General features: G+C 37.4%; 1 protein-coding gene across 2 annotated transcripts in view; it reads right to left on the bottom strand.

Annotated features, from left to right (window-relative positions):
- Positions 1-19,885, bottom strand: part of LOC121325056 (serine/threonine-protein phosphatase 2A 55 kDa regulatory subunit B beta isoform) — a 91,210-nt gene that overhangs the window by 70,302 nt on the left and 1,023 nt on the right. Inside the window, exon 1 of one of the 2 annotated variants that reach the window (XM_041267379.1) lies at positions 13,596-14,120. The exons of the other annotated variant lie outside the window; for it this stretch is intronic. Within the exon in view, the coding sequence (XP_041123313.1) occupies positions 13,596-13,674 (79 nt within the window). The 5' untranslated portion in view covers positions 13,675-14,120. Of the gene's footprint in view, positions 1-13,595; positions 14,121-19,885 lie in introns of those variants that run through there. 2 annotated transcript variants of the gene reach the window in all.

The following is a 19,885-nucleotide window of genomic DNA, read 5'->3' as shown; positions in this document are numbered from 1 at the left end:
CCGTTTCCTGCTTCCATTACTTCTCTATTATACACACACAAACCATCATGTGCAAATTTATTAGAACACCCCATTGCTTCTGTAGCTTTGATTTGTATAGGATATGAAATCAAACCACTGGAACAGAACATCCTGGAAAGTGGTCAAATTAGTAATTGCCTATTTTAATTGATGACTTTTATAGTCCACACATTCATTTAATTTAAAAGTCACAGAAAAGGAACACATAGCCACAAATGGTAAAATGCATGACAATTTAAAATGCAATTTAGAAGTTGTTTAAGATTTCTAATTAAAAGCACAAAGCGGTCTGACAGTTTCACACATAAGTGCCTATTATTTCTATACCACTGATTACTGACCGGACATTGAAATTCTCTCACCCTGAAGTTTTCATGCAGGTAGGTCCAGTACACTCCATTTATGAGAATCACATCCGTCCCGGATGATTTAATTCTTATAAGCGGTTGATTCTTAAAACCGGACCGATATGATTGCAATTAGCAAAAGCGTGCCTCCGCGCATCAGCAGTTTAAATACAGTATACAAATGTCAATGGTGCTCAATCATTGAGGACAATACATCAAAACAAGTCCTTGTTAGTAAGCAGCTTGTTATATGATCATGATTATGTTAACTCAAGGCTGCAGAATCCTATTTTACTAAAGTATACTTGAGAAGCAATCATCTCGTGAGGGTGCCTAGTTTAACTGCCGTGCGGAGTTACATTTAAGGGCCTTTGAATTAAAATGACATTACAGTACAGTATTTTATTGTCAGGACTACCACTGCATTTAAGCATCTGTGGCTTAGCTCCGCAATCCCCCACCCCTCATCATGGTGCCGCTATGCAATCCCCCTTCCTCTACATGTATATCGCACAATAACAGTGCTTTACTCTGCATTCAGTAAATGTGCATTCACTTTATTAAAACACATTTTTTACGAACAGAGAACACAAAAAATTCCTGTACAATGCAGTCACGCGTCTTTCTTTATCCTGCCATGTCATAAATTGCACGACTTGCTTTTTTTCTACTGGGAGTCGCTGCGGACCAAAGACTATACTGCACACGTTGTGTGCGTGCCTAATCACACGAGATATGATCAAATTCAAAAACAGCTTTATTGGTTGTACACATCATTGCACTTGATACAATATTGTATTACATGCAGTCAGTTTGCCCCGAAATGATTCTTATAAGCAGATTGCTTGTTTCTTACAAGCGGATTATTTTATATTGGTTAGTATATGAATGATTTGGTCTCAGGGGTTTTGATCACTATATGTGATTGATTATTATATCAGTAATTCCTATAAATGGTGTGCACTGCATATAAAGGACATAAATGACAGATCTTGAGGCCAGATCTTTACTGGAAGCAAGCCTGCCCAGCAGATTACTACACACAGTCAATATATATATATATATATATATATATATATATATATATATATACACCGTCAATTTTGAATGTGATCTACAAAAATACGAGAAGCATTTATAAAGCATTTGGAAATGATGTTACTCATCAATAATTTGCTCCATAAAACTAAATTAAACTAATTAAACTAATTAAAACATGACATCTAATAAATTAAGCACCCCACTATTAAATATGCTTACCTGAGCCCAGCTGATACACAGCACTGCAATTATTTCACAGAAACGTTAAACAAGTTGAAATTGAGGTTGATTCAAATAAGCTGGGGTCCACTGACCCGCAGTAGTCAATGTTGTACAGTAGGTATGTGCATGAGAAATGCAGATGACAATGGCTATGAACGTTCATAGCTGTTATCATTCATCTACAAATTCAAAAAATAGTCATTTACGTTATTTTGGAGACTTTTCTGAAGTAGGTTTGGATCACAAAGAAACTCAGCAGCCCCATTCACAATAAACAGCTGCCCCCAGCAGGTGATATTTGAGTGAAAGTCTTGTTTTTACACAAGGCGCTTTTTAGAGGTATCCTCCAAGTAACACAGAAACTGCTTTATCAGAAACAAACTGCTGCCCAATAGATTATTAGTCTTTGCTGAATTGCACAATCTGCCAGAGAAAATTATTATCATTTAGAGAGACCTGCTGTGGTGGGGTTCATGAACTCAGGAGCAGGAACAGCTTTCTTCAGCACCAGGGTAAAGACAACACACTGGGCTGCCCGACCCCAATGCTGAGTGGCAAGTTATTCAACACGAGTCTTATTTCCATCTCTGCAGCACACTGGGCTGCATTTCTCATCTAATTATCAGTGTATCTGTGAAACAGTTTTGGCCTTCATTATAACTGCTGTGTGCCTTTGAGGTTACAACATTGTGCAGTAGGCAACTGTACATTGATTTAACAGCTAACCATCAATGCACAGTATTTTATAGTAGTTGGTATTTAATATACAAGGATGAATTTGTTTCTTGGTTGAATGTTACCATCTAAATGCTCCCCCAGTCAGATGACTTACTCAGATTTCTCAAAAATGTGTGATACCTCTTGGTAAAAGCACAGGTAAACATGGTGGCACAGAGAGGTATAGTAACAGAAATTTTAAAAAAAAGCATGCAAACCATGGTAAACTATGGTAAACGCATAGGAAAACTGAAAAATGGCAGCACATTTAGTGTAGTAACCCTTTATAAGGGTCTCTACTGCAGAAAAGAAGCAGTCACTCTGCAGCAAATTAAAGTGCTGATACCTGATAGGTAGCTGATGTTAAAATCAGGCTAATTCCATCAATTGCGCTGCCTTCCAGATGAAGCCATTGAAGACCAGGTGTTTGTTCTGATTATCGTTCATGGAGAGTAATTTAGAAAAGCTGTGAAACTGGCCTGGGGCCATGATCAAGTTTACAATCGATCAAATAATTCTAATAACTGTTGCAATATTAATAACATCAACGTGTCTGCACATGCTCTAGTCCTGAGCCTTTTCTTAAAGGAAAGAGACATGTCTGGTTAATAGAAAAAAGGCAAGGGCAGGCAAACAGAAAGCCTAAAGTTTGCGTGAAATTCTTTTCACACAAACTATTTTCTACTTTTTTAGATAAATACAGAGATAAAGTTTTCTTGCAATAGTCGTGTCCTTATGAAGACAGTGCAAAATTCATGAGAATAGGATGGTAAGCAACTCCACTAGAGGAATCTTCAGAGTTGTCAATAGTTTTTAGTTGACATTGCAGACAACCTCTTTGTATCCAGTCAGCTTGGACTGTTTACAGTGATATAAGCACACATAGCTGTAGAGAATATGTGACGGACATGTGATTGAACATGGGATCCATTGGGTATCTTCTAACCTTAAAAACACAAAAGTAGCTCTGTTTCACTTATTACTTATAACCAATCACCTCTGAAATATATCCACATATTCCCTTGATCTAAACAGCAGATTTAAAAACAATCACAAACTACTTTTTTTTTTTTTATGTAGACAAATAGACATTTCAGTGATGTTGGTTTCCATTACCTTGGTACACAAAAGACCCCGCTTTTATGGATATTAATGGAACAATAATAAATAAACTACATTATTTATTGCAGGAACATAAATATTCCCTGCTAAAATGTTGATCTGAATTTTAAATGACTGTAGCTACTTCAGTTGAAGTTAAATGAAAAATGACTTTCTCCTAGCAGTTTCTAAAAACAAACCTGCATTATCATTGTAGTCAAATGAGGTCCTTTAAACAATCTTCTTTCTTTATGAATGAACGGTTGACATGGAAATCAAAAGCACTGAATATAGTCTTTTTACTGTCGCCAGGTAGGCTATTCCGTGCATTTATAACTCTTAAGTTTAATACCCCAATTAACTGGAAATTTACAAGAAATCTGAACACTAAGAACAAGGTCTGGATGTATTTTTGTGTGCATGTGTGTAAGATTACTCCATGCAATGCATTTCTGTGTGCATGTCTGTAAGATTATTCCATGCAATGCATTTCTGTGTGCATCTGTGTAAGATTACTCAATGCAATGTATTTCTGTGTGCTTGTGTGTAAGATTACTCAATGCAATGTATTTCTGTGTGCTTGCGTGTAAGATTACGCCATGCAATGTATTTCTTTGCGCACATCTGTAAGATTACGCCACATATATTTTACGGCACCATTAATCCTTAGGATGTTAAAACTCTCTCAAAAGAATAACTCAAATATTAGGCCCTAGCTACTGATTTTTGCAAGCCACGTTCGTGTGTTACACTGCACCTTGACCAATGTGTTTTTTTATAGTTTAGTTGTGTGGGGCCTCAGTTATCATGGAAATAAAAGCATGTTAACAGAAAATATCGTGGTGCTGAAATACAAGTAGATTCTTGGATGAGAAAAATTCATGGCTATTTTTAGACATTTCCAAGCTATTTTCAGAAATTGCTGGAATAATTTAAACACTTGCCATTCCCTATTCCCAGAGCCCATGCTAATTATACCATGTTCCCTCTAGTAATAAATCTTTAATACATTCTTGATCTTGCATGGGATTTTTCATTGCTTTACAACCCTTAAACTCATATTTCCCTAATGTTTTCTTGGTTACATCCACTTAATGTTTTTTTTTTGGTCAGACACTGGTTTTAAGCCCACAGCCATAGTAGTTATTCAAATTACTGGGGTTGTTTGAGTTGTTTATATAGACCCTGATTTACCACTAACAGATTCTCCTCATCACATCTATTGATCCTGAGCTGTGTAAATGGCTGTGATCAATAATATGCCACAGGGTATTCACTGCCTTCATGTTTTGTAAAGTAGGCTAAATTACTGTCCCTGTCTGCCGAACCATGGGCTGAATTTGGAAGTATTGTTAAACAGGAAACAAGGATGGTCTATTAAATAAAATAAAATGCAAACAATGGCGGTCCCCTGGTAAAAGCAATGCTGTTTAGAGAGCAGGGTGAGTCATGCAAGTGTGGTTTGAATCCTGCTGTTGCAAATTTGCAGATCTTGGCTGAGGACCCCAAGGGAGTTCTGTATTTACTGCACTTCTAAAAGGTGAGGACTACAGTGACCACTAGTGGTCAGTTGCCTGAACAGTCAAGGCAGAGACTCCCTGGCTGGGCCCTTGTCCCCAGGGTAACATCTGTTGCTTAGGTTTTGCAGGTGAAAAGATTGGCATTAACATTGATATTTACTTTAACACAGCTAAACTGTGTCTATCTTTCATTAATGCAAAACTGCGTGAGGGGGCGTAGCCCTAAGTCTAAAAGTTGAATTGAATACAATGGAATAACACAGTATGGATTGCATTTACCCCTTACTCATGTTTAAAGAATACATTATTTTTCTGTTTGGTAAGCCTTGCCTCCAATATTTACTAAGCTGGCAACAGAGAGACATCAATCACAATTTAATTTGGCTCTCAGAATACAGGCTTGTTTGTGCCAAGCTGCTTCGAGACCTCACGACACAAGTAATATCCTGTTCTTTCTTTTTTTTTTTCTTCTGGATTTATTTCTGATAATTAAATTATTTCATGGTAACAGCTATTTAAAATTCCAGCTCATCCGAAGCAAGCTGTTAAAAAGAAAGAAACATAAAGAAATTCTCTCAGCTTGCACTTTAATTCTCATATAAATCTTACTAAAGAGTAATTGCAAAGATGCACTTAACATATCCAAAATGAATGGTTTGATATTCAAATACAGCACACTAGATTGTTTAAAGAGGTCAGAAAATGAAACAGCTAATTCTAGCGAAACATTGAATGATGACAGAAGGAAATGGTTCGATTCACTCTTTGGTAATATTACAAAATAAAAGACCCAATAAACACAGATATTCAGGTAGAAAAAAAAGTTTAAAATTGATACATTCTAAAAGCACTCCAGAAATAAATTCTCAAAAGAGCAGTTGAAATGTGAGGACTCTTCAAAGCCCTTACTTTACATCTGGAAATGTATCTCTGGTTCCAGAGGGGTCAGGTTGATCCTGAATAAGAGCCATCAAATTGTGCAGTGAGCCTCTAATTCTAAAACCTATTTAAAATTCTGCTTGCTTTAGGCAATGCCTGCTGTACGACTGAAACTCTTCAAGGCAAGAAACATGACAATATCACTGTGTGCTGCAACATCAATTGTTGGTTATTACTGGTATCATTAAACATGACTTACCACAAAGCAATTTTTCTAACTTCAATATCTTCCATTCTGTGAAGTATTTAGCTTCAAGCAAGGGAGAACAACAGGGGATTTGTAAAATGGCTCAGCAGTCTTAATGTGAAGGAGAAATGCTGCAGACATGAAGGCATGTCATCAAATACATGCAAAATGTCTTCAGCTTGCAATTCTTGTTCTGATTCTGAATATTCACACAGCAGGAATAAAAAAAAATCCTCCATCATCACTTTGATAACCTGCATTAATAATGCAGGATCAGCCAGTCAGTGGAAAATATATTCTAACTAATTCAAGATTTCATCTAGCATCATGTAGATTTTTGTATTGCAATGCATAATGTCAAATTAAGCGATAACCAGAGTGCAAGAAGACATTCTGACTGTATGGAAATTAGTGTGGTCACCTGACATCATGGGATTCTCTATATCTAGATAGGGTTTGTCAGTACTGGCTGCAACTTTTCAACAACAATCACAGGAACACAGTGGGCATGATATATGGTGGTCTTGCAGTCTCTCAAGTGTTCCTGGAATGGCAATGTTTGCAGAAAACCCCTACCAGAAACTGATTGGATGGTGTTCATAACACAGATCAGACCTAACGTATTGCTACAAGCTGCACTGGCCCAAACCACAGAACCCTTCAACACTGGACAAGACACACACCTGCTCCCACGCAAACCATGCTCCGGGAGGTATGCCATATTTACTTCTTCTTTTGTAACCAACAGGTGTTGCTTTCAGTAATTTAAAATGCTTTAAAAAGTGTCTCCATTTCCAGGTGTGAAAATATTCTGCCAACAACAAACCCCATCCCTTCACACATGAGGTCTTTCCAAAGACCCAAGGGAATCATCTTCACCTGTGCTTAGACAACTCTTAATCGAAATCCTTACAGTGCAGTTTTGGCACAGCAGCATGAGAAAGCCTGTAGATTAAAGAGACATGGCTCAATTACATGATAAGTTTTATATATCAACTGAAATCAAAGCGTATGATGTTGAAAGGAGAGAGAAAAAAATAAATAAAGAGAGAATAGCAACTGTAAAGCACAAGAAATAGAACACACAAACCCATTGTTTTGTGCTCCTCGCTCTCTCAGTGCAATGTGATGGACTTTATCTATTATAAATAAACTGTTAGGCATGCATTTGAATCAATTTACGTTGTGAATAATCCGACTGAAGTGATTTATTCAAGTGATAGAGAATCCCAGCTGGTGTTTCCTACAGGGAACAGTAGACTCTGTTTCCATATGCCTTCCTGGCTTCCCACGACTGCAGATTCATGTCCACATTTAATCTACTCATATCAGTCATTCTCGAACAGATGCATAAGAGGAGGAGGCTTTTCCTGATAAATGATACCCTGCCTCCAGCCCCACATTGTGGCCCGCAAGGCAGAGCCGATCTGTTCTCATTGTGTGGTGGATAGCACTGAAGCAGCCATATAATTAATCAAGCTACCTTTCTCCCACCATCGCTACTGTGAAGAAAAGTTTTCTAAAAAATAAAACCATTGAAGAACAGGAGTTTATTTGATCTTGGTAATTGGAATCCAATCAACTCATGACGTCCGCAATCTTTAAAAACTTTTCATGGATTGATTTAATAATGTATCACTGTTCAAGTTAGCTTTGCATGTCTAAAATATTTCGTTGTTTCATTTAATTTCAGTTGATTTACAATAAAGGACAGGAAAAACAATCTGTGTATACAGAAGAGTCTAGTCAATGGATGTAATAATGTTAATTTAGGACCAAACTTACACTTTTAGCTTGTCTGGGGAACCCTAAATGCTGGCCCTGAACAGCCTTCCTCATTCCATGCAAGTCCCGTGACGGTGTGGCTTTTGTATTCTGTAAGCCCTGTTTACTCTGTGTATAAAAAGGTAGAGTAGGTGGAGCTGGAAGAGTTCAAAGGTCATACCTCAGTCCAAGCACTTAGGATTGTCCAGATAAGCTCAAAGCAAGGTAAAGTCAAATTTAAAGATAGAAAATAATAACTCATTATTGAAGTACTAGAAGTCAGAACCAGGGCTTTTCTCACGATAAATCAGTAATGGCAGTCTTTGTTTGCTGTCCATTTCTTTGATTCTGAAAAGCAGAGCTGTAACTTGAAATCAGAATTAACTTCTGCATTCTCACCACAACTGCGGTGTAACTAAAATAACACCTTTTGGGTTGGACAGCAGCTGCCACGCGATTAATATGTTTAAGGTGTGAAGAGTATATTCAGAGTAAAATGTGTTATTTGCACAGCATACAAACGCATAGCAGATAGCAGATCAATAGCAGATTCCCTATCTATCTATCTATCTATCTATCTATAATATACACACACACACAGTGGCTTGTGAAAGTATCGACCGCCCTTGGCATTTTTCCTATTTTGTTGCCTTACAACCTGGGGTTTGTATCATTTGATTTACACAACATGCCTATCACTTTGAAGATGCAAAATATTTTTTATTGTGAAACAAACAAGAAATAAGACAACAAAACAGAAAACTTGAGCGTGCATAACTATTCACCTCCCCAAAGTCAATACTTTGTAGAGCCACCTTTTGCAGCAATTACAGCTGCAAGTCTCTTGGGGTATGTATCTATAAGCTGGGCACATCTAGCCACTGGGATTTTTGCCCATTCTTCAAGGCAAAACTGCTCCAGCTCCTTCAAGTTGGATGGGTTCCGCTGGTGTACAGCAATCTTTAAGTCATACCACAGATTCTCAATTGGATTGAGGTTGGGGCTTTGACTAGGCCATTCCAAGACATTTAAATGTTTCCCCTTAAACAACTCGAGTATTGCTTTAGCAGTATGCTTAGGGTCATTGTCCTGCTGGAAGGTGAACCTCTGCCCCAGTCTCAAATCTCTGGAAGACTGAAACAGGTTTCCCTCAAGAATTTCCCTGCATTTAGTGCCATCCATCATTCCTTCAATTCTGACCAGTTTCCCAGTCCCTGCCAATGTTCTTGGGGTGATGAGAGGTGTTGGGTTTGCGCCAGACATAGCGTTTTCCTTGATGGCCAAAAAGCTAAATTTTAGTCTCACCTGACCAAAGTACCTTCTTCCATATGTTTGGGGAGCCTCCCACATGCCTTTTGGTGAACAACAAACATGTTTGCTTATTTTTTTCTTTAAGCAATGGCTTTTTTCTGGCCACTCTTCTGTAAAGCCCAGCTCTGTGGAGTGTACAGCTTAAAGTGGTCCCATGAACAGATACTCCAGTCTCCTCTGTGGAGCTTTGCAGCTCCTTCAGGGTTATCTTTGGTCTCTTTGTTGCCTCTCTGATTAATGCCCTCCTTACCTGGTCCTTGAGTTTTGGTGGGCGGCCGTCTCTTGCCAGGTTTGTTGTGGTGCCATATTCTTTCCATTTATTTAATAATGGCTTTAATGGTGCTCCGTGGGACGTTCAAAGTTTTGGATATTTTTTTATAACCCAACCCTGATCTGTACTTCTCCACAACTTTGTCCCTGACCTGTTTGGAGAGCTCCTTGGTCTTCATGGTGCCGCTTGCTTGGTGGTGCCCCTTGCTTAGTGGTGTTGCATAGAACAGGTGTATATATACTGAGATCATGTGACAGATCATGTGACACTTAGATTGCACACAGGTGGACTCTATTTAACTAATTATGTGACTTCTGAAGGTAATTGGTTGCACCAGATCTTATTTAGAGGCTTAATAGCAAAGGGGGTGAATACATATGCACGCACCACGTTTCCGTTATTTATTTTTTAGAATTTTTTTAAACAAGTTATTTTTTTCATTTCACTTCACCAATTTGGACTATTTTGTGTATGTACATTACATGAAATCCAAATAAAAATCCATTTTAATTCCAGGTTGTAAGGCAACAAAATAGGAAAAATGCCAAGGGGGGTCAGTACTTTCGCAAGCCACTGTATATATATATATATATATATATATATATATATATATATATATATATATATATATATATATATATATATTTTTTTTTTTTTTTTTGAAGGAAAGAAAAAACTGTTCGATATTTGCGACACAACTTGGGTTGCAATGTGTTTAAATTCCCATTTTGAAGGTTGTCCCTGAGTATGCACAGTTACCAGTTGCAACGTGTTAAATGCTTGTATATTTTCGAACATAAATTCCTGGAAGTATGAAGAACATTCGACCTTAGTTCTTCTCAATGCTTACTGTGATGTTGCTTACAGAGGCCAGTAGCCTATCTTCATCCTCCCAAACAACTGGGTCTCATATGAGCCACATTAATACTGTACATGACCCTCCCACCCCCTTGATTCCAACAACCAGAAAACCATGCGGACCAAGCAACATTTCACCCTGAAAAACGTACCTAGCTGTTAAAATCCAATCTACAAACGCACTTGTTCCCTCTGGCTTATGACCTTGATGTCTCGGGATGTGGTTGAGATTCAGCAGGATTGGTTTGTGTTTGTTTATTGTTTTTCTTTTCTATTAACTTAAAAATGTTTGGACGGTTTCCATCATGACGTTTTACCATTTTTTATGGTTTTATTGTTAAGTGCCTCGGGATCATTCACGATGAAAGGTACTATATTAGTGCAGGTTTTATTATTATTATTATTATTATTATTATTATTATTATTATTATTATTATTATTAATATAATAAATGGTGAGCACTTTTTTCAATGCGCTCATTAACACCAGCAACAAAGAGCGACCCCAGCACAAGCTGTCAAACTGAAAGAAATTCCAACTGTACCTCACAAAGCTGCTGTCTTCTCTCGCTCACTTTTCAGCCAGGGAATAAAAATACTGGGAATAAAAAAATACTCACCAGAGATTACACAAAATACTGCATGGGGTAGCATGTGATAAATGAGAATTGAATACTCACCCCTCGGGTGGCATTACATTCTCATATCACACACTTTCCCGTGCATTCTTCTCTATATTATTATTACTTATTTGTTGCACAATTCTTATGTCACCATGTATTACACCAAATAATATGCACCAAAATCTTGATAGAATTACAGCCTTATTGCACAGTTGGGTGTAAATAATAATAATAATAATAATAATAATAATAATAATAATAATAATTATTATTATTATTATTATTATTATTATTATTATTATTATTATTATTATTATTATTATTATTATTTTTATTAGTTTTTTTTTAATTAATATTATTACATCATTAGTGTTCAAGGTAACATTAAAGTACATTATTAGCTTTTAGCTACTGGATTTTGGGGGTTTGTGTTCTGTGTAAGCACTTCAAATCAGTTCATCTGTCTCATGGTGCTAGCTTTTCTGCACTAAAGCTTTTAAACAGTGTGTATTACTGATTATCTCTTAAAAAGTGAAAATGGATCTGATAAATTTTGGTGCATACATGTTCTGTAAAATATTAGCATGAACCTTTATGAATCTTTACATCCTAGTAAAAAGTCTTCACTATTGTGCCAAACATGCACTTAATTAGCTTGATGTGGAGAAAGTAAACGCCGCCCCCATGACTATTTACCTTTTCAAGGGGCAATGAATCCAAATACTGAACTCACTGTTTTTTTCTTCTTACACTCAAGCAGCAGTTCTCTCATTTTTCATTCCAGTGTTTTTGCCAAAAGTAATTAAGCATATTAACTGCAATCGAACGACATTACACATTATTAAACTTGAAGCAATCTGGTTTAATGGTGTTCTAAAGATTGCCTGCTGTGAACAACTTTTTATTTGCCGTCATGAATGTCAAATGCAGTTAGACTGAATATTACAGAGGGAACAAAGAACTACAATATTCTGTTCTTCAAAGGTTCCCCAATTTGTTGTACAACAAAAAGGATATACAATTAACTGACAAATGGCAATTTGCAATTTGATAAAGCACCTTTCACCATAATGCACCAATACGTTTTAGAGCTTGACAAGTAAGTTCTGAGTAAGCGTGACACCTACTCATTTGGTCTGCTCCTTTTGAGTCATTACAGCATCAAATTACAGCAATTATTTTGTAAATGAAAAGCTAACCCCAGTGGAGGATAGGTGTGTGGATTTATGTATTCTTCTTGTGCATCAACACCTGACTTCTGGTACAAGAATTCAAAAGCAGCCCTTCATGAACTGAAAACAACTTCTTCTCATGTCTCACCTGACCTGTGTCAAACAAGTCATCTCCCAATCATTATCACAAAGGAATGCAAGTCTGCAATAAAATCCCAGCAGAATTAACACATTCCAGACATTCCCTTTTATGAACGCCTCTGGGCTAACAGTAAATCATTAAAATGCTTTTGTGTGGAAGCATTAAAGCATACTTAGCTACCGTAATGATAATAATAATTCCAGTAAATCTTATTCATTTCTCACATTTTCATGTTTAAAAAGACGCACACAATATGTATTTGAATATTTAATGGCATTTTTTTTCAAAGTCACTGATAAATTACATTTATCAGTTGCTCTGTCCAGATCATACAGAAGCTCATAAGCGCCACGAAGAAAAAAAAATAAAATTATTGCGCTATTACAATACAATATTACGCTGTTTTGTACTAATGCTTGCGTTATTTCGCAATAAGGAGTTTTGCTAATTAACACCACCTATGTCATGATTCCCATTCAGTCCTCATTTTGCTTTAAAGTGGGTTGCATGCTTGTACAGTATTTAATGATTAACTAGTACACAGTATTTATTGTATAGGTAAAACCATCAATCTGCACCCCCACACACTTTTCCCACCATTACAAGGAAGGGTTCCCTGCTTTTTTTCTCTCTAGCGGTCCAGTCATACAAAAGGTTGAAAATCTCTTGCCTAACCTATGTGATCACGAAATGGGCTGAATGAAAATGTGAATTAACTTACGCAGTAACAATATTATGTATTACAGAAAACTCTGAATGTGTTGTTTTTTCAAGAAAACCAGGCGTTCCAACTTACACACACTGACACCATTGCAAACAATTAATGGAACTGTGTGTATTTGTGCACACCATATAGATATATATACAGTACAAAATATATATAAAAAAAACATACACGTGATTACAATCGCTCACTGCATGTGGGTTTCTAAAGAGTCCTATATCTTTAGATAATAACCCAAGTCCATGCCAATTAACTTTTGGTTTACTCAGTGCTGGGTTACAGTCTACTATGAGGTTTCACTGCCATGTAATTAAAAATCAATAATGTAAATACAGTACAATCAGACAAGTAATATACAGCACCTATGCAGCTAAGAATGGCTCATATTTCACCTGATCAGTCACTAACCTAATAACTATCCAGCCTGGCCTTGAAACAATATTAGGTATGTGAATTATAAAATCCCTTTCACTGCTGCGCAAAGCTGTACATAAACACATGCACAGCAGAGATCGGCTTTTTAAAAAAGAAATAGAGAGAGAAAGACAACATGCAGATTAGGCTGGGTGGTGTACCAGTTATCCCCCTCCCACTCCTCACCCCTCACTCTCCAAACAAACCCCCCTTGGACCCTACCTTCTGTGTGGCAGCTGGAGGACAGGATGGTGCTCGGAGGTCTGAAGATGTAAGGCAGGTATCGGGAAAAGCATTTCATCTTCTCTTTTTTATTATTATTATAAAGCAGCAGCTTTCTACTATTCAATCCATCTGTGCTTAAAGAGACACCGGGAGAGCTCCCTACTTCTACTTCATCACTTATTCAGCACTTAATCCTCCCTGCATAGCAAGCACAGCTGGGGGACCCGAGTGATCTCTGTGGATAGATGCTCTCGCATTCATGGTGTCTTCCCCAGTCACTAGCAGGAAGTGGGGCTGTGCGTTCCTGGGTTTTCTCAGAGCGTTGCTTCTGGCTTTTAGCTGCTGCTGCATTCCAAAGTCGCAGAGCACATATAGGCACACACACACGCACACACACACACACGGCACAGGATGTATCTTCACTGGCTCCTACCCATCACAGCAACAGAATTTGCTAAGTAAGCAATTGCCTGTAAACAAACTGTGATCAGGGCTGTGCAAGTGCTGTGGCTGCGGCTGCTGCCTCATTTACCTGACCTACCCTTTGAGAGAGAGAGAGGGGGGGGGGGAGGGAGGAAGGGAATACTAAAAAAGCAATAGGGGCTGTAGTGGCTGGGTGTTACTTTCATCAAAGTCAAAATCTCTCTTGGTTCTGCTGAGCTGGGCTGCAGTTAAAGCTGTAGTGTCTAATAACTGGAGAAGCTGTTGTAACCCAGTTATTTAAAGCCATCATGTTTTATTCAGGCAATGAAGGCACTGCTTTCCCTTTTCTTTTCTGAAGGTTCTCAGACGAGTGGCTGGGAGATCAATATGATGGTAGCATGGTTAGAAAGTGAATGAAATTGCTACCATTAAATGCATACCACCATGAATTAATGAAACTAACACATAAAAAAAAACATGCTGTTGCGTGCTTGCAATTGTTCACTCCTTGGTCAAGCAGGGGAACTTTTTTATATGTATATATATATATATATATATATATATATATATATATATATATATATATATATATATATATATATATGACACTATATTAAGATCAAGCTGAGACACTGATACACCCTGGCTTTCCTTGGAGGTTGACCACTTATACAAACTAACCCACATTCTAACATCTACCATGTCAGAGATGCTATTCAGTGAAAAAGAGAAAAGCAGAGTAGCAAAGCTGCCCAGCAAGCAGAGATTGGAGAGGGGGGCATGAACCTCTTTATTGTGCTTGCCTGACTCGCTCCGTCTACTAGGCCAAGGGGCATCATTTTTAAAACATTTCAATGAATTCACACCTTGTATGTATAGAGTGTGCCCTGAAGACAACAGTAATGGCACTGATATTCACAAATACAATGAATGATATAATAGGACCTTAAATGTGAAATGTAATTCAAGCTTAACTATAGTCTTTACACAGATTTATAGCGGCAAAGTGCAGGTTTTTGCTATAATCAGTTTTATTAATTCTCTTAATTTCTGACTTCCCATCTGAATCTGTATGTTATTAGTAAAATGCATGAATACATTTTAACAGAACTATGTACTGTAATAGTGTAGTTGCCTTTGTGTGTATTGAGGGATGAAAGTTTGTTAGGTTGGAGTGGCCCTCAGTGGTTGACCATGGGTTTTATCCCACAATTCCCTTAGTTTCAGTGCTTGACAATCCCTGACAAACCATCTCCCTCATACCACATGAGCACAGGAGCTAAAAACCCTGGCATCGCAAATCTTGAAGCGAAATCTAAGGACAAACAAAGACTATACCCCTGCAACACTCACTCAAATCCAGAAACATGAATTGCCTTGCAAGTAAAACCATTTAAAACCAATATGAAACTAATTGGTTGCCAATGCAAGGGTCGGAGTGATATGGTGAGTAGTTTTAATGCAAGTCAGTGTTCTAGCTTCTGTATCTGCTGCAGTCTGTCTAGTGATACATCTGAAAAGCCAGCATACAATTTTGTTGCTGTAATCCAGACAGAAACACCTGCACAAAACGCCTTGGCCAGTGTTCAGCGGGGATCGATCACATATGTTCAACGCTTTCCTACCATTATTATTTGAACACAAAGTATATTGCTGGAATTTATTTGTACACCCCCAAATATAGAAATCTGGAGGTAGCTAAGTAAATATAGAGTCTGACTCACACAATATAGTACGGAGTGTGATACAGTTAAATGCTTTACACCCACAACATCAATCCACTCAGGCTGGGCTTATTTTCAAGTGTTTACACATGTTTAAGTAGCCTTATAGCACTGTAATTAGTCTACAAGTGTAATAACTACATTGTTAAACTACAGGTTTAACCACAGTGCAACTGTTAAATGTATATAAAGCCTCACTCACAAGTATACGTAATAAACAGTAAACAATTTCGGTTTACAGGAAAAAGATCAAAACACGACTTTTATTCTTTAGGCAATGCATTAATACAAGGAAACTGACTAACAGTGTTTATAATTAAAGTGTCGCCTGAGAGACAAATGGAGGAAATTCTGTGGACCCACAGACAAAAGGGTTTGTATATATCCACCTTCTTTTTCTGAGAGTAAGCCAGATGGAAAGGACTGACAATGCACACACCCTGTGTAATTGGGAAATGTTGAGGTGAAGACCGGTTTACAGCCAGCAATACCCAACTCTCTGTAGGCAAGAAGCCATGATTTTCCTCTGATAAGCAAACTGAGGTTAATTGGAGGTTCCAATATAACATAATCAAGGTCCCAGTTCAGTACATCCATTCACCACTGTGGCTGAAAACACCTATGGCATCTTGCTTCAAGTCACTCGTTGCTTTAGACGTTTTGTTCTACAGTACATGAACAGCAAGGATTTATTTCAGAGGTAGAATTTATTTTTTACAAAATCAAGAGAACAATAAAGTGCATACTTTTTTTTTTTTTTAAACTTGCAAGTGGCTTAAGAGGTAAGCACAGTAATAACTTGGACTGGTGGACTGGTATACAAATATTTATTGTAACTGATTACAATCTTTAGCATCAAAAGGAATGTAAACAAATTTGAAGTTTCAGGCAGGAACTTACGTGACCAGATTTCTGAATCCAGTGTCTTGTATTCAGATTCAAACTGGATTTTATATACCATGTAAAAGTGCTGACTGTTAGCTTTCTGATCCTCCCATTCTGACAGGGCCCAATTGTCTGTGACCGGGGATAACCAGGATTACCTACATAACCAGGATTTCAGTACATAATTAAACGGGAAATTAACAGAATGACACATAGTAACCAAAAAAAACATCTGAAAACCCAGCATTACCAATCCCAATGGCTCAGTCAGGATCAGAAATCAACAAAAGCTCTCTGATGTTTCCAATTAAAAACTACTGAAGTCCTCAGGGGATGTAAAAAATGAAAGATTCTTCAATGAAAAATATAACCAATAAGGCCTTACCAGCTTACCAGTGTTGTGTGATGCACTCCCATTATGGATTCTGACTTCTGTAGTGAAATTCAGTGTGCCATAGCGGCTGATTTCTTGAGTGTATGCCACCAAAATCATACTCCCAGGTGACAGCTTGTATAGCAGTGTGTGCCTGGCTGTTTTGCATCGTTTTAAGAGGCTTACATGTGGTGTAAGTCTCTTAATTGCTTGCTTCTGAGCTATGCAGGTAATTCGTTTATAATTGTATCTTGCACAGGCTTCTGCGAATATTGACCGAAATGTAGGCCTTCCTTACTTTAATAAACCAGAGAATAAGAATCGCTTTATCACAACCAGGGCTTAACGCTCTGAACAGCAAGCTGTGGAATGTGATTACTTCCTTAGTACTTCTCAATTATACTGGGTTTCATAAAGGGCAACTGTGGAGACTCATATATTTAATATGGAATGATTTATACAACCCAATGATGGGCCATATACAAATCTTCATTGATCTTTTTAACAAAGCTTAAGACAAGCATGTCAATACAATTGCTTGATAGATCACATGTTTCCATGGGACACATAATTTCAGTTGTTTTATCAGCAAAATGAAAGAGACTTGGGGGGAGCTTCAAACAACTTGTCAAAAGGAAGTCTCACTGATTGAATTACGAAATGAAAAAAGGATCAGCAAACTCAAAAGCACTGCTGTGCATTTCAGAAAGCAGGCCTGGTTGACTGGCTAGTTTAATTCCATTTTAATTGTAACGTTGTACAAAACAACCATTTTCAATGTGCAAAAAATGCTTTTAAAACGGCACCAGGCAACTACACCTCTTACCAATCACAGAGTAAAGCACAAATTAAGCTCAACGTAAAGCCTAAAATGGCTTAACCTGCTATGCAACGGGAGTCTATTAACCTATTAATAATTTTAAATTGTGTTTTTTGTTGTCTGTTCAAGCTTCAGTGGCCTGGTTTCGAGACTCCAGTACAAGCAAACTTGTCACCAGTGTTCTGAATTAATTCAGTTTCAACTCTGGAGACTGCAGAGGGCAATCAGCATCTCTCCCTGTATCAGAAATAAATGAGAGCCACCTGCCATTGATTCATCACTTCAAACACTCCACCAGAACAGGCGTACAAACAGAAACTCTGTTATAAAAATAGAATGTCTTTTTAACCTTCTATATTTATGCTAAAATTGAGTTTCCTTTCTGTTGAACACACTGTTGTTCTGTATCGTTCTCTACTGTGGTTTCTAATCAGATAATGTTTACTAACCAATCAAAAAAAAAAAAAAAAAAGTATTCAGATTCTGGAGAAACAGAAACAACATTAGAGAATTATACAGGTACTAAATATGACATTAAATAATTTATTAGACAATACTCAGGATAACTCAGAATCGGATTTGGATAATGAGGTTCTGACAAGCAGCCACAGTTAATTTAATTTTGCATATATAAATAACATTTTTTTGTAAACATTCCTGACAAACTCTGTATTTCCTCACTGTGTGTGTTTCCTTGTGCCACCTGTCGATAGTGCACATAAGTGAATTCATTCTTCACTTCTGAATCAGTCACAGAAAACACCTGAAATTCACAGTCCAAGATCTACTACTATAGGAAACATAGCATCCGAAAATCAATCCACTTTTAAGCAGCCTGCCGCTTATAAAATGTCCCTGGGTTTTAAAAACTGAAATCTAATTTATTTGGGGTTTTATTCTGGAGTCATCACCATAGCAAGGCTTTGCCTTCCTCCCCTATCTTGCATTGTTTGGTGTTGCCACACAGTGTATTCATATCATAGTGAGGAACCTTTTGAACAGTTTATTTTCAGCACTGATGAATATTTATCAGGGTATAATTTATCAGGATTGTTTGTGTAAAGTAACCTGGGTATGCCACCGTGTGCACAGTATCATATTACGAGACATTCTTCAAAGTGTTGCAGTTTTACTTCAATGGCTTCAAATTTGTTTTTAAGTCATATTCTGGCGTAAGAGTAAATCAGCTGTGTCATTTATAATCACAAGCAAGCCTCGCAGCCAATGTACTTTGCTACCTTTCAATTTACAATTTAAAAGTTCCAATATACTCAATAGCGTTTGTTTAAAGTTCCAACATATTCAGCACCACAATGGGGAAAAAAATATATATTTGTGTGTTTTTTCTGAACCTCAACATGGAGCAGTGTTTGACTAATTGTGCCTTTTCTAACATAACACTTGTGTTATACAAAACAAGATAACGGGGTAACTTCCAATATCATTTACAGTGTGTTATTTCTGTATTATTAGTCTATGCCAGGTGAACGTTATGCGTCCAAGCTGTTCATTAAAGAGATCCGGTTCAAACATCTGCTCATCTGCTCAGCCAAAATGAAGCATGACGGATAAAATATGGTTGTTCTCTGCAGTCTCCAATACTACTTCGATAACAAACTGCTACCCCCAGTGGGTGGTGCTGTTATTTTAATAGCTCACCCCTTAGGACATTGTATCAATTAAAATAGAACTAACACTTTAGCAACACATCAGGGCACATGAATGGAAATGTAAGCGATTATACCTTCATGTTTGCTTAAGGGTATTTGAGGCTGGTACAAGTCATTTCACATTAGAAAAGTCTTGTATAATCTCGCTCCAGTATACAATAAGAAATGGCTGCACACACTTTTACTGGAAATACAGTGCATCACAAACAGATGTCAAGCAAATTTATGATCCATCACGATTTAAGCATCAGGGCAGTATACTGTGCCTGAAGAGAGAAGTCAGCTTGTCTTCCCTGATTGGATCAATACAGGTTTCCATGGAAACAGCTTGGAGTTCAAGAAACTGGCAAGTAACAAGTATTTATTTTATGAAATAAACAACTCACTAACAG

Source organism: Polyodon spathula, chromosome 12, assembly GCF_017654505.1.
Source record: "Polyodon spathula isolate WHYD16114869_AA chromosome 12, ASM1765450v1, whole genome shotgun sequence".
Classification (NCBI taxonomy): Eukaryota; Metazoa; Chordata; class Actinopteri; order Acipenseriformes; family Polyodontidae; genus Polyodon; species Polyodon spathula.
The sequence above is the reverse complement of the archived record's forward strand: the minus strand, read 5'-3'. Positions and strand labels throughout refer to the sequence as shown.